General features: G+C 42.7%; 1 protein-coding gene across 1 annotated transcript; it reads left to right on the top strand.

The window, feature by feature from the left end:
• Nucleotides 1-1,189: 1,189 nt before the first annotated feature.
• LOC117838250 (uncharacterized) lies at nt 1,190-5,296 on the top strand. Its single transcript, XM_034718205.2, has 4 exons — nt 1,190-2,806; nt 2,924-3,137; nt 3,222-3,564; nt 5,086-5,296. The coding sequence occupies exons 1-3, from the start codon at nt 1,262-1,264 to the stop codon at nt 3,524-3,526; spliced, it is 2,064 nt and encodes a 687-aa protein (XP_034574096.1). The 5' UTR covers nt 1,190-1,261; the 3' UTR covers nt 3,527-3,564; nt 5,086-5,296.
• The last annotated feature ends 7,533 nt before the right edge of the window (nt 5,297-12,829 follow it).

Raw genomic sequence — 12,829 nt, 5'->3', positions numbered from 1 at the left:
TAAGAGGACTGGCATGGTCTCAGGTGAAACACTTCATATTCCAGACTGCTTCAACAACTGTAGCAGGAAGTCTTCCTGGTTGTCCTTGTACTCAGTTCTTATGTTGATCGGTCTGCTATGTTACTTCATTACCTCAGAGGAGTGATGAGTTGACCTTATAAAGTTTGTGTCCTAGGGACATAAAGGTATCTACTTGACTCCTGTTTTTTGGATTACCAATGTAGCATCCTCTGCCATTTTGCTTAAAATTTTGAATTATGTTAATTATAGCCCTGATGCTGCTTGGTTCCTACCTATCAATGATAATTTAATGCAGTAGTATGTTTTCATGAAATAACATGGAGGTCAAAACTAAATCTAAGATGTCTCTGATCGCATCATATGAAGATTCTGAACGTGTTTAGTTCACTTCATCATTCAAATGATTGTCAAAATCTGGTTATTTTATCACTTGGTGTATATATCAAGGAGATAGATGTGCTATTTCGTAGAGTGGATATCGATTCACAACACATGTTAACACAGAATTCAATTTCTTCTTATCCAGCCTTGTCTCTCATTTGGTATTTCCTATTATTTCTGAATTTTATTTGAATAACCTATGATCCTCCCAGATTTAGTTGGAAATTGAATGTTGAATTTGAAAAAATCTGTCATGAAAAAAAGTCGAGAAGCACGGAAAAATAAGTCCCGTTGATATTAATTGGGCTTTAATGGGCGTCTAAAGCCAGGACTTCCGGAAGTCATATAGGAGCTCGCTGGGAAATAAATAATTAAGGGCCTGTTTGGATACACACTCCTAAAGATTAGGACTCCACTTTTAGGACAATTTTAGAACTTGTGCATCCAAACATGGATCCTAAAAGTGCATTCATAAACTTTAGGAGGGCTATTTTCATTAGGAGGGCCAATGCATCCTAATGGGTTCTTTTTCTCCTAAAAGTGGTCCCCAAAGCTCCCTTTACTTCTGTTGCCCTCCTGAAGCATTTAATGACGTGAACAGTGCAGGAACATTTAGAAGGAGTAATTGGGGGTAAAAAAGTCATTTTCCCTCTAATATCCTAAAGATTAGGATTCCATCCAAACAACCCTCTCCTAAATTTTAGGACTACAAATTTCTGGATCCTAAACTTTAGGAGAATCATAAACTTTAGGAGTTTATATCTAAACAGGCCCTAAGTAGAGAAATCCTACCTAAATTGAAAGGGGAAAAAGATCAGATCCGTTCTCCGTTCGCTTCCCCACCGCCGCTCCTCTCCCCATGGCAGATCGGTGGCGGCGCCCGCACACTTGGGACGGCACCTGGGCGGGCAAGATTCTGGACATAATCTACGGCCACTACAAGAAAGCGCTCGACCTGCTGCCGCTGGAGGACAAGACGGAGCTCGCCCCGCGCCTCCTCGACGCCGGCGTCTGCTTCGGTTTCGCCGACCCTGTCACCAACATCATCGCCAATACCCTCTCCTTCGGCGAGCCCGCTCCCGATGGCTCCATCAAGAGGCGGAAGCGCAAGCGGAAGCCCAAGACGAATGCCTCAGAGGAGGCAAGATCGAGGGAGGAGGTCCTCTCCAGGATCGTCGCCGGCGACGGCCCTTCTCCGCCGGAGGCGCGGACCGTCGCGGAGCGCTCGTTGGAGGGCCTTGTCAGCTTCCTCACATCCTATTTCCGCTACCTCCCAAACTGGGACGCGCTGCGCTATCTCAGTCTGGCCAGGGCCGACCTCCTCGTCGCAGTAAGCCTCATCCAGAAGGATCATTGCTACCGGTACAAGGATCAGTTCCGAATCTGCTCACCTGCTGTCAAGACTTCTCTCAAATGCGCTGCCTGGTCTGCAAGGCAGCCCAACTTTGATGGCTTTCTCGCCGGCTGCTTCGCACTTGTGCCTCGTATCAACAAGATTACCCAGACTTTGTCAGCAGAGGGCCGTTGCCGCCTCACTGCTCATGACATCTCCTTCTTGTCCCAATTGCTGGCAAACCCGCCCAAGCTCAAGAGGTCAGACAAGCCCATGGATCTTGTTGCCAAACGGTTCCATGACCCAGAACCAAAAATCGCTGCAAGCATTGAGGATGTGCCAGGTGAGCTGACAGAGTCACTTCGAGGGGTTCTTATGGATAGAGTCCATGAACATTATCTCAAGGCGGTGTCTCGGTTTCCAATGAAAGATCTTCAGACCCATCACCACCGCGGCCTTCTCAAGGCAGGCTACTGTTTTGGCCCGTTCGATCCTGTCTCAAACATCATCGTCAACACTGTTTGGTATGGCACTGCTTTCCCCCCATCGGAAGAGTTTGGAGTGGATATGATCTGCACGTTGAGGCATGTTGAGTCTCGGTCTGCCAACGGATTGATGGCATTTGTGCGTTCATGCTCCCCTGTGATATCAGAGCGTAAGGCTATGGTTTACTTGCTCAAGTGTAATTTGGATGTCTGTGAAGCAATTCAAATGGCAAAACAGGAAGGATGTGATGTATCGATCTGTGATGACAATGGATATAAGGCAGCAGCAAAAGCCGCATATCATCCTAATCCTGAGGCATATTGTGAGTTTGTCGTGCAGTCCTTGCCTGCGTTGAGATCTACTGTTAGGTCACTGCTGCGACCCTCTCATATGCTTGCCCCCAGCGAGATTCTTCATCTCTCTACATTGCTATCATTTTCAAGTGTTGAATCTCTGGAACCAATTATCCATCTAACTGAAGATGCCTTAAACCAGATCACAAACTACAAGCAAGATTTCCTCACTCAACAAAGTTTTGTCCGCGGAAAGGTTGAAGCGGCATTGCGGAACTATGAGCAATCTAAGGTCAGATCCTTTTGTGCCATGTTATTATGTTTCTTTCAAAATTCTGAGCACATATATGATAAAGATGCCATGTATCATTTGTCTATGTGTTTTCTTATCTGATATTCTTGGCTGTAGGGCTGTTATTATGATCTAGGTGTCATTTGTGGTGTGAATGATCGTGTTGGCAAGGTAACAGGGATTTTCGACACAAAGTTTCAGTACACACATGCCAACTTTTGGGCAAGTCAAGATAATGGAACATCTACATTGTTTTTCGCCGAATTTAGTAATGATGAAGACAGTAACTATGAACCCATTTGCTACCCTGTGTGCGGTCTACCAACGCAAGGTATTATTTTTATCTCCACATTGCATGCATCTACAAAAAATTGTATGTGTATGTCGTCTCATGCTGTCTTTTTTTCTTTGGAAGTCCGTTGCTGTTACTGTGAGTACCAAGGAATCCGGATTGTGCATCCGATTGGGAGTTGGTGGGAGGGGGTAAATGGCTTTGAGAAAATTGCCTGTGGAGAACAATATTTTACAAACACAGAAATTGTTGGTCGTTGGAAGCTGATAGATAATCGTGTGGGAATATTTGTACAAGACTACGTGTACCTAGATCCTGCTCATGACGCCAAGTTAATCCAAGCTGTCAACAAGGCTGAACGGGTGAGGAATATTGATATGGATGCTGAAATGCGTAGGAGAAAATCAGAGCCTGCTGCTGGCCATTAACCACAAGAAGCTTCATTTCTGATCTGATCTCGCAACAGGTATGTTCATTTTCCTTGCAATTTTTGTCATTTGGATGTGAAATTGAATGCATTCATTTATTGGAGTGTTTCAGCAAAGATTTCAGTGAGCATGTAATCCCAAATCTGGGACAGTTTGTAGAACAAAGGAACACAACTCTGTATACGGGGGCTCCTGAACCAACCGCGAACAAATTGGCAAATCCCTTTGATTAAGTAAATAGGCCACATGCAGGACGTCAAGTGGACACATAGTTTGTTCAGAATTCAGATCACAGTAAAAGCTAAAAGGATTGGCAGATGGGCAGAAGATACGTATATAAGAAACAAGAAAATCTAATGGATAAAAAATATCTTGAATACCAATTATACCTGCATTGGCATTGCTTTCCCCAGATTTCATTGCGCCTATGTAAAGAGTTTTCCCCCTTCTACCGCAGCTAAATAAAGCAGATCAGTAGTTCAGATTATGAGCACAATAGAGTGTATGAAAATTCTAGAATATAAAAATGTGAATTAAGGTAATAGTTGCACGGCCTTTTAAGTACTGGATTAGTAATGCAGAGCATTGACTTGCAAAAAATTGTGCTGGCCATGGAAAGAAATACAAAATGCCAATCATCTCTTTAGTTTGTCACTGACTGTGTCATCTGGTACCACTAGCTAAGGTGTGTGATTTCTATCTAGCCTTTCGCTGCTCATGTTGCCATCACTTCAGGGACCTACTCCCTCCATCCCAGAAAACAAGTCACTCTTTATCAGACAGATTAGTGAAGGAATGAAATGACTTTGCTGCCCTCATTACTGCGCTGGTAATTGCATTCATCTATGCGCTGCATGCAGCCATGCATGATCGTTGCCGATTTGCCATCAGTCCAGTAGTTGCACATATCTCATTAGGCTGCAGGCACCCATGCAGGATAGTTGCTGCCCCTGTATCTCTTGGCGCCATGCAGCTAGTTGTTTCTAAATCAAAAAAAAAAAATTCCATGCATTCCCTGGTTAATAGGTAGGGAATTAATGTTTATAGGGCTCACTACTTGCCTAAAAGCTACAATGACTTGTTTTTTGGGACAGGGAGTATCAGTCTATCACCTATCTGGCTGGATTGTTCTCACTCTTCTATTTTCCAGCTACCATCTTCTTGGCATTAAAAGTACTGGCATTAGAGTGAGTTTTTGATATAATCGGCCTCTAGTGTGCACTGCAAAAATGGAATTCAGTTATAGACTATAATTATAATGTAGTGCACTTTCCTGCTGATCTATCATTGGGGGTAGATCTCGTATGACTGGAAATTTTATATTTAGAATGTAAGATGCTACTCCCTCCGTTTCAAATTTGTAGATCGATTGTCTTTTTAGATAGATGATTTTTGCTATCTGTCTATATACTAGACAATACACAGTAAAATCTATGTATCTAGAAAAGTCAAAACGACCTATAATTTGGAACGGGGGGTTTAGTCAGAATATATATTTCTCTCCCTTGTAGTTGTGTAATGGTAAGCTATTCCATCTACTAATTTTGTGCCTTCTCTAGGTAAACAGCCGTTGAAATGGACAGTGACACCAGCATGATGAGTATTCTTCAGCAAGCCAAGCAAAGGAAGGCACGAAAGTGCAGAATTGTAGATACTCATTAGTCATTACTCAATATCACCATAACATCATTTTGCTGTGCAGACTCTTGCGCCAAGAGTTTGACTTATTCAGATGTGTTATATGCTGCATTCCAGTTACCCTTTGCATGACTTGTGCAGTTGTTGGGTGCTACCTTGGCTTCAGAAATGCAATACTAGTACATTGCCTCGCTGGCAGAATGCGCATCTCGTTGTAGATCGTCATAGTATTAGGTCCAGATTACCGATGATTCTGCTGCACAGTGGAATAATTACCGGCCCGAGGTGCTATGTTGACGTGGATCATCGCATGGAAGATAAGGTGGCCCTAATACCCCACGTTTCAGGCAATCTCTCGTTTACTCTCTCCTGTCTACTTGATCCACGAGTACATGGGTAGTTTAATTTGCTGCATAACACTGAATAATCACAGTTAGGACAAGCAAATGCAAGGACATCATGCATCGTTGCATATCTCTGTCACCAACTAGGATTATTTATGCTGTTTACATGTCTCTTGTTCTCTGGACCATCTGTTTTCAGTCTTGCTGTCTTGCACCTTAGGCAACAGCCATCAGGAAAGATAGCCACCGAGCGAACCAAGCTGTGCATGAAAACAGGAAACAGTCATCTGATGCTGGTGTAATCAATGGTGATTTGTTTCAGTGATTCTGATCAATTGGCCTGACAATGATTGCCGAACCACCCGACATGCACGGAGCTGGTAGCAGTGTGGCCAATCAGCATGTTTAGACCAACTGGAGAACGGACAGTACACAGCAACTGGCGATCAGGCAGCCCAGGCGGCTAGGCGGGCCGGTGGGGTTGCGTAGGCCGGCGGCCTGGTGATCTTCGCGAGCGGAGCGGGCCGGCGGCGAGGTTTCAGCCCATGCTGGTTAGGTAGGTTAGGTTAGTTATTTTTTAATTCAAATTTGAATCTGGAATTCAAATTTGAATTCACTCAATTTAAAATCCAATTAAAGACCAAATAAAATCCAAATGGCACACTAACATTTATTCAACCTAAGTTTTCAAATTTAATTCAAATTATTCTAGGAATTTTGGGAGAGATAAAATGAAGACACTCTTATAGTTTGAAATTTTCACACCACCTCAACAAAATTTTTGAAATTCACATTTTTCAGATATAAACATCTCGTAAAATACGGGATGTTACATATATAAGCTGTCCCTGTAAAAGAAGGCACCATGAAACCACTTGATGAAGAGAGGAAAATATCATGATGAGACTGAGATGAAGATCTTCAAGGCCAAGAAAATTATTGGTTAAACAATAACAGCTTGGCAAATCTGTCTACCTTTCATGCATTTTTCATCGAGGCAAGATCACAAGAACCAATACGAGCAGAAGCTTGCCCAATCCCTTTCAGATGATCCTTTGGTGGTGGTGAGCGAGTGAAGCTGCAACATGATCTGATGATGGACCAAATATTCAGAAACCATGCATACATGCTCACTAATTCAGAAACCATGCATATTAGAATACCAAGAATCCTCCTCCAACTAACACTCAACCCCGTCTAGCACCAAGAGTAGTCCTCCTGTCACATTGCGGCATACCTAAACCCTGAAAACCTCTGATTGTTTCGGTCCTCGTTAGATCATGCTGGCAGCTTCAATCTCTCACACCACCAAAACGGGGCAGTAGCCTGTTCTTGCAAGCAGCCAGGGATCGGAGGACATGGCAAGGAGGGGGAGAGGAGCTAGTGGTTTTTGGGAAGGGGAGGAGAGGAGACGACACGGAGGGGGTGAGACAAAATCAGCGGCATGAGGCGTTTCTGTGCGTTTGTGTATCTTGTGCAGGATGTCCTTGCTTTCTCAGTCTGGTGGCAACAGCCAACAGGAAAGAAACCACTGAGAGAACCAAGCTGTGCATGAAAACAGGAAACAGTCATGTGATGCTGGTGTAATCAATTTGGTTCACCTGCTGTTACCGCAAGGCTGCTCGTTCTCACTCGCCAAACATACAGCCGGTTTTCCATGCTTCTCGTTAACGGTCACTAGCTCCTTTCGCACCCATCGCGCAAACGTGACTTTGATCCAATATTAACCAACGGTTATTCACAACAAATTGAAATCGGTGCATATACTCCATAGGGCAGACATTTAACATTGAATACGAGCAAATCCATGAACTTTCTATCTCTACACATGACATGCATGACACAAGTGAGGTAGTTCTAATTATTTAGGGATATAAGAGCTAGAGTGACACTGATACAGTGCTGCTCTACAACACCTCCATGTAGTCTGTAGGAGCAACAGACTTGCAAATTCGGCTCGGCAGCATCAAGAGCGTCGCTGTTGAGGTCCATTGTCCGGAGCGAGGACTCTTATGTTTACCTTCTTCAGATCTTGATTTAAATCTGTTATGTTAATGGTTAATGGTGGGAGTCCTGCAAATTTTCAAACATTCAAACAGCAGCAATTAACCCAACCATCTTTCTACTAATTAGTTACTAGATATATAGGCAGGAACAAATGTAAGAAAATTACCAAGATCATGCCAATTATTACTAGGTGCCGGATATGGAGTCTCTTTTGGCAGATCCTTTCCCTTTGCCTCATTCACAGCACTCTTGTTTTTATCCATTTCAAGGCAACCAGCTTTGAGTTCCGGATCAGGGTCAAACTAACACCATGCATGCGTAGGGGGTTAAAATAATTCTTCCATAAATACTACAATAATCAAAGAAATAAGCAAGAGATATGTACTAACTCTAGGATGCTAGCTAGAAATTATATATGAAGAAAATAACTCTCAACATCTAGCCCTTGAAGAAAGAGTTTGGTTTGATAACCTATGAATCATCGATCATGTTATCGCCTCTTATGTTATGTTACACCAAGTTCATGAAATTACCACATTAATTATTCAACGGAAAAATAGAAAGATTTAGACATCTGTATCCGGGACAAAAAATTAATAGGTCCAGGGAAGTAGCTCCCCGTTACTACTAGGAAGCATAATCTCCATGAAAGAGATATTTAGGCCTGGGGGACCAGGCGCAGGGGAAGCTAGGGTTAGGAACCCTAGCTGCCACCCTTGACTCGCCAGGGCCGGCGGCGCCCACAGGCGGGCTGTCTGCCGGCTCATATACGTAACTGGGCTCGTAGTCCCACTAGTGTACATATAGGTAAATACAATCTAAAACTCCACACGCAACTTTGGAATTACGCGGCATGCTGGCATGCACTTATACTTATACTTCTCAATCTAATGCCTTGCCTCCTACAAGAATCAAACTTTTTCATATATACTAATAATAAAAGCTGAACACAAAGTTGATGAAAAGGAGGATTGTAAGATTTAGGTTGAGACTCTTGTTAAAAAAAACAGACTTGGTGTTGCGGCAAAAAATCGGACAGCGAACCCAACTCTTGCGTCGAGCACACGACCCGGGAGAATCTGCTTAACTCTTGTTCGGGTTATCGCCCTGGTGCGGTTCACGCGACATGCCAGTCAATCTAACCTGTTGATTGATAAGGAAGAACAGATGTCAGATTTTAGAGATTCGATCGGCTGAAGTTCTGATCTACTCTACAAAAACGTATCAGCGGGTTGGTCGATGTAATGTAAGGATGACCGGCTATGAAACAGCCGATAATCACGTAGCAAATGAAAAAAGGATGGCTAGAGTAACCTAAACAATGCTACAAAGACAACACCTGAAACATATCTAATCAGTTGTATGATGATAAGTAATGTATTGATATAGCCAATAGTTCGTTCCTCAAGCTGGATAACTGGTGATAAAAACTAAAATAATAGGCAAAATCTATAATTCTAGCAAATATCAATAACTGGTGAATGAATCTAAACGAGACAACGACGATACGCCCGAAGTCAAAGCTTAGATATTACTCGAAATGCGGAACTTACAAATTGGCCGGAGATCAAGTTGATGCAGCCCCGCCAACTCGCACGAACTCGTGAAAAGAAGAAGAACTTGGCGAAGTCGCTGACTTGAAAGTAAAGTTGCGTGAAAAAGTAGATTTGTATTTATGTTTGTTGATGTTTTTGCCAGCCTCACAAGGTACCTATTTATATCCTGTTACAACTCGTTTCCTAACCGACTACGACTCAGTATTCTATTTCTTATTCAAAGCAACAAATATTTACATACGGATATAACTCGCATCGGAGTCGATACCATCCAAGCCTCTATGGGCCAACCTTGTCTTCATCTTGTTACCACCTTGGCCCATTCAGGCCCATATCAACGCGTCGGCCGAGCTGTTCTTGCTTCTCATTGGCCAGGCCCTATCGATCTCATCAGCTAATCGGCCGAACCACTGTAGCTTTACCGGCCGATTTCTCTAGCCATGGCTTCTTGTTTAGTCGCATCAGCCACTTTCTTCTTCTTTTGACACCGACCCTGACACGTGTCAAAAACTGGATACAACACTTGGTTAAGACTAATCACCAATCATTAGGTATTATATACACAGCAGATGCTAAACAATCTATTAGAACAACTCACATTGTGGTGTACTCTTACTAAAAGTAAAGATGGCTTGTTAAATCTAGTAGAAGTACCTTGGAGCTTCACCAAAGAAGGGTTCTCCCGATCGAAGGCTTGTTGGAGGGGAAAACAAAAGAGGTTGGGGAAGTGAAAAATGCAGTGAGCTTGCCCGTTGCTCTTGGCTCTTGCGGCCATGCCCCATGGGTGATATATAGAAGGGGAAGAGAGATGGATTTCCATTCTACCCTTGGACACAAGTACAACGGTGGAGGTAATGTACATTATATTCCCCTTTAGTATAAGGATTGACCTGTCCAATGCACATAATCATTTCTTCTGGAGTTAACTCGCTGTTGCTAGCACCCAAAAGGGCTGCATTAATTTTGCGCCAGGCAGATTACTTGCCAGTATTTACTGAATTACAGACCGAGTTATAAGATGCCCGATGGGAAGAACAAACCGGTGCCCAGGGCCAAAAAAAAATCAATAATGGTATCCTTCTGCACTTTTCGAAAGGCATATCCTTGTGCACTGTTGACGCTACTCTACTTCAAATAATGCAAACAATTAGAGATCAGAGTAATGTAGCGAGATGCGCAACTCCGCTTCAAATAGTGCAGTCAAGAAACACAATGGTTTAGGGCCTATTTGGAGACCCCCAACTAATTTTTAGCTGCTAACAATTAGCTCTAGGTTCTCCAAACCGGAGAGTTAAAAGATAGACTAAAAATTAGCTGCACCCCAACTAGAAATTAGTCCATCAGGTCCATTAGGGCAAGTACATTGGTGTTGCCTAATAGGTGATCTCATGCATTGACACGTAATCATGAGACGACTTAACAAACAACATGTACAATGAGTTATTTTTTAAGTTGTCTCTAATTCTATTTCCTTAATTTGTGCATAGAAAAAAAATATTGTGAGTTGCATGCAACCACAACTCGTAGAATGGTGGAGTAGTCGTCTTATAGCCTATGAGACGGTTGTTTCGCGAAACAATAACCTCTTTATGTCTCCTCACCCTCTCTTCTCCACATCAGAAAATCCTACGTGGCATTGCATGAGATGACCTATGGAATTGCTGAGGTGTAGCAATGTACTTGCTCTTTGCTCTTAGCTCTTCCAATGCAGCTGATAGTAGCTAAAAGCATGCAACGACCCAAACACCCCACCTCCAACCCTATCCATAGCTAGGAGGACCATCCGAAAAGAAGGGGTATGATAGTCTTTGGTTTGTATCCAGCTAATCTTTAGTCCATGTATCAAATAGGTTGTACTAATTTTTAGCTACCAGCTAATTTTTAGTGTCCTAGTTAAAAATTAGTTCCTAAGGGATACCCGGAGTAATTTTGGGAGAGAGCGGGATAGTACTGTTGTCCGTCTGACAAAGCTGCTTTCAGTTGGAAACAGTACGGCAATACCTGGCCCATGGGATGTACATTTGGAGATTGTTCAAGATACCATTTTAACCAAGGGCAGTCTGTTGAAAAGGAAGTCGTACCCTAAAACAATGGTCGACTTGTTTTTTACTGTCCCCAAAACAAAACACTAGTAGTATCCATGGATGCTAATTGTAATGGGTGATTAGCTCTCTCGCCGCACCAAGATGGCAGCGAGGAGCGCCGGTAGGCAACAGCGGCCAGGCTGCTTCGCCCCGCCATGGCTTTGACGAGCTAGGTGAGCGGGCTCCGGTAGGAGGCGGCGGCGGATATGGTCGGAGGTGGGGGATCCGGGGATCACGTAGGGCACGGGTGGGCTGTGTGGCGCCTAGGCGGAAAAAAGGAGGGAGGGTGGAGGGGGAAAATGGGATGTGAAAAAGCTGCGGAGGAAGAATGTACGACAGAGAGTCATCGATGGATGCTGTAGAAGGTGGAATGTCGATCGGAGGGTTGTAATTTATCGGAGGGACAATGACGGGGAAGGGTCACCATCGAGTCCGTAAAAAATTCCCCCTTTTGTTTTTTAGTAGAAAAGAGATTCTACCGAGGACAGAGAATGCTGCATACGATTTGAATCTGATACACGACACGGCAACGTCGGTCAAATGCTGTCACGCTTCTACACTTGTTAACTGGTTTATTTAAGCCGCTGCTCCTCACCTGCCTATGGCATCCATGTCAATGTCACGTGTCAAGACTCAAGACTTTACATTTGTAAATATGCCGTCTATTATTCATTTTTATGATAACTTGGGACAGTTCACTCTCAATTTTTTTTTTCTTGTTCAGCAACATTTTGCCGAATAAGCTGTTGTGTAAAGTATCCATCCATGAAGAGGAACATGAACGTAGTTACTGTAGCCCCACGGATACTATCTAATTGCAAACATAAGTCGTTTTATGATTTTATATGAAGCTTGGCTATTCTACATAAAGAATAGTCTAATTATCTTTCCTTAAATACAATATATTTAAAAATACAAGGAGTAATGTAATATTCTAAGATGAAGCTAGCCGACAATATCACCAGTCGGCTACTCTCTCCGTTTCCAGCTAGCTGTTGGTCGTTTTACCTTTTCTATATACATACATTTTACTATGCACCTCCACCTATAAGTTGAAATAGAAGGATTACATTATATGGCGTGTTAATTTTCTTTTGCATGACAGCACGAGTATGTTAGTAGCACACTAACGTAGGTATCCTCAGTTTGTAAAAGTAGGAGGGTGTTTGGTTCCTCCCCCTAAACTTTAGCTCCCATCACATCAAATGTTTAGATACTAATTAGAAGTATTAAACGTAGACTATTTACAAAACCCATTACATAAGTGGAGGCTAAACGGCGAGACGAATCTATTAAGCCTAATTAGTCCATAATTTGACAATGTGTTGCTACAGTAAACATTTGCTAATGATGGATTAATTAGACTTAATAGATTCATCTTGTCGTTTAGCCTCTATATGTGCAATTAGTTTTATAATTAACTTATATTTAGTTCTCCTAATTAGCCTCCAAATATTCGATGTGACATGGGCTCGAGAAACCAAACGCTCCAAGTAGGTATCCTCAGTTTGCAAAGAGAGTATAAATCGATTATAAATTTATATGAGCACAGAGCAGGTAGATATCCTCAATTTGCAAAAGTAGCACACGTAGGTATCCTCAATTTGCAAAAGTAGGTATCCTCAGTTTGCAAGGAGAGTATAAATCGATTATAAATTTATATGAGCACAGAGC

The sequence above is a fragment of the Setaria viridis genome, chromosome 1 (assembly GCF_005286985.2).
Source record: "Setaria viridis chromosome 1, Setaria_viridis_v4.0, whole genome shotgun sequence".
In the NCBI taxonomy this organism is placed as follows: Eukaryota; Viridiplantae; Streptophyta; class Magnoliopsida; order Poales; family Poaceae; genus Setaria; species Setaria viridis.
This window is presented reverse-complemented; position numbering and strand designations above follow the sequence as displayed.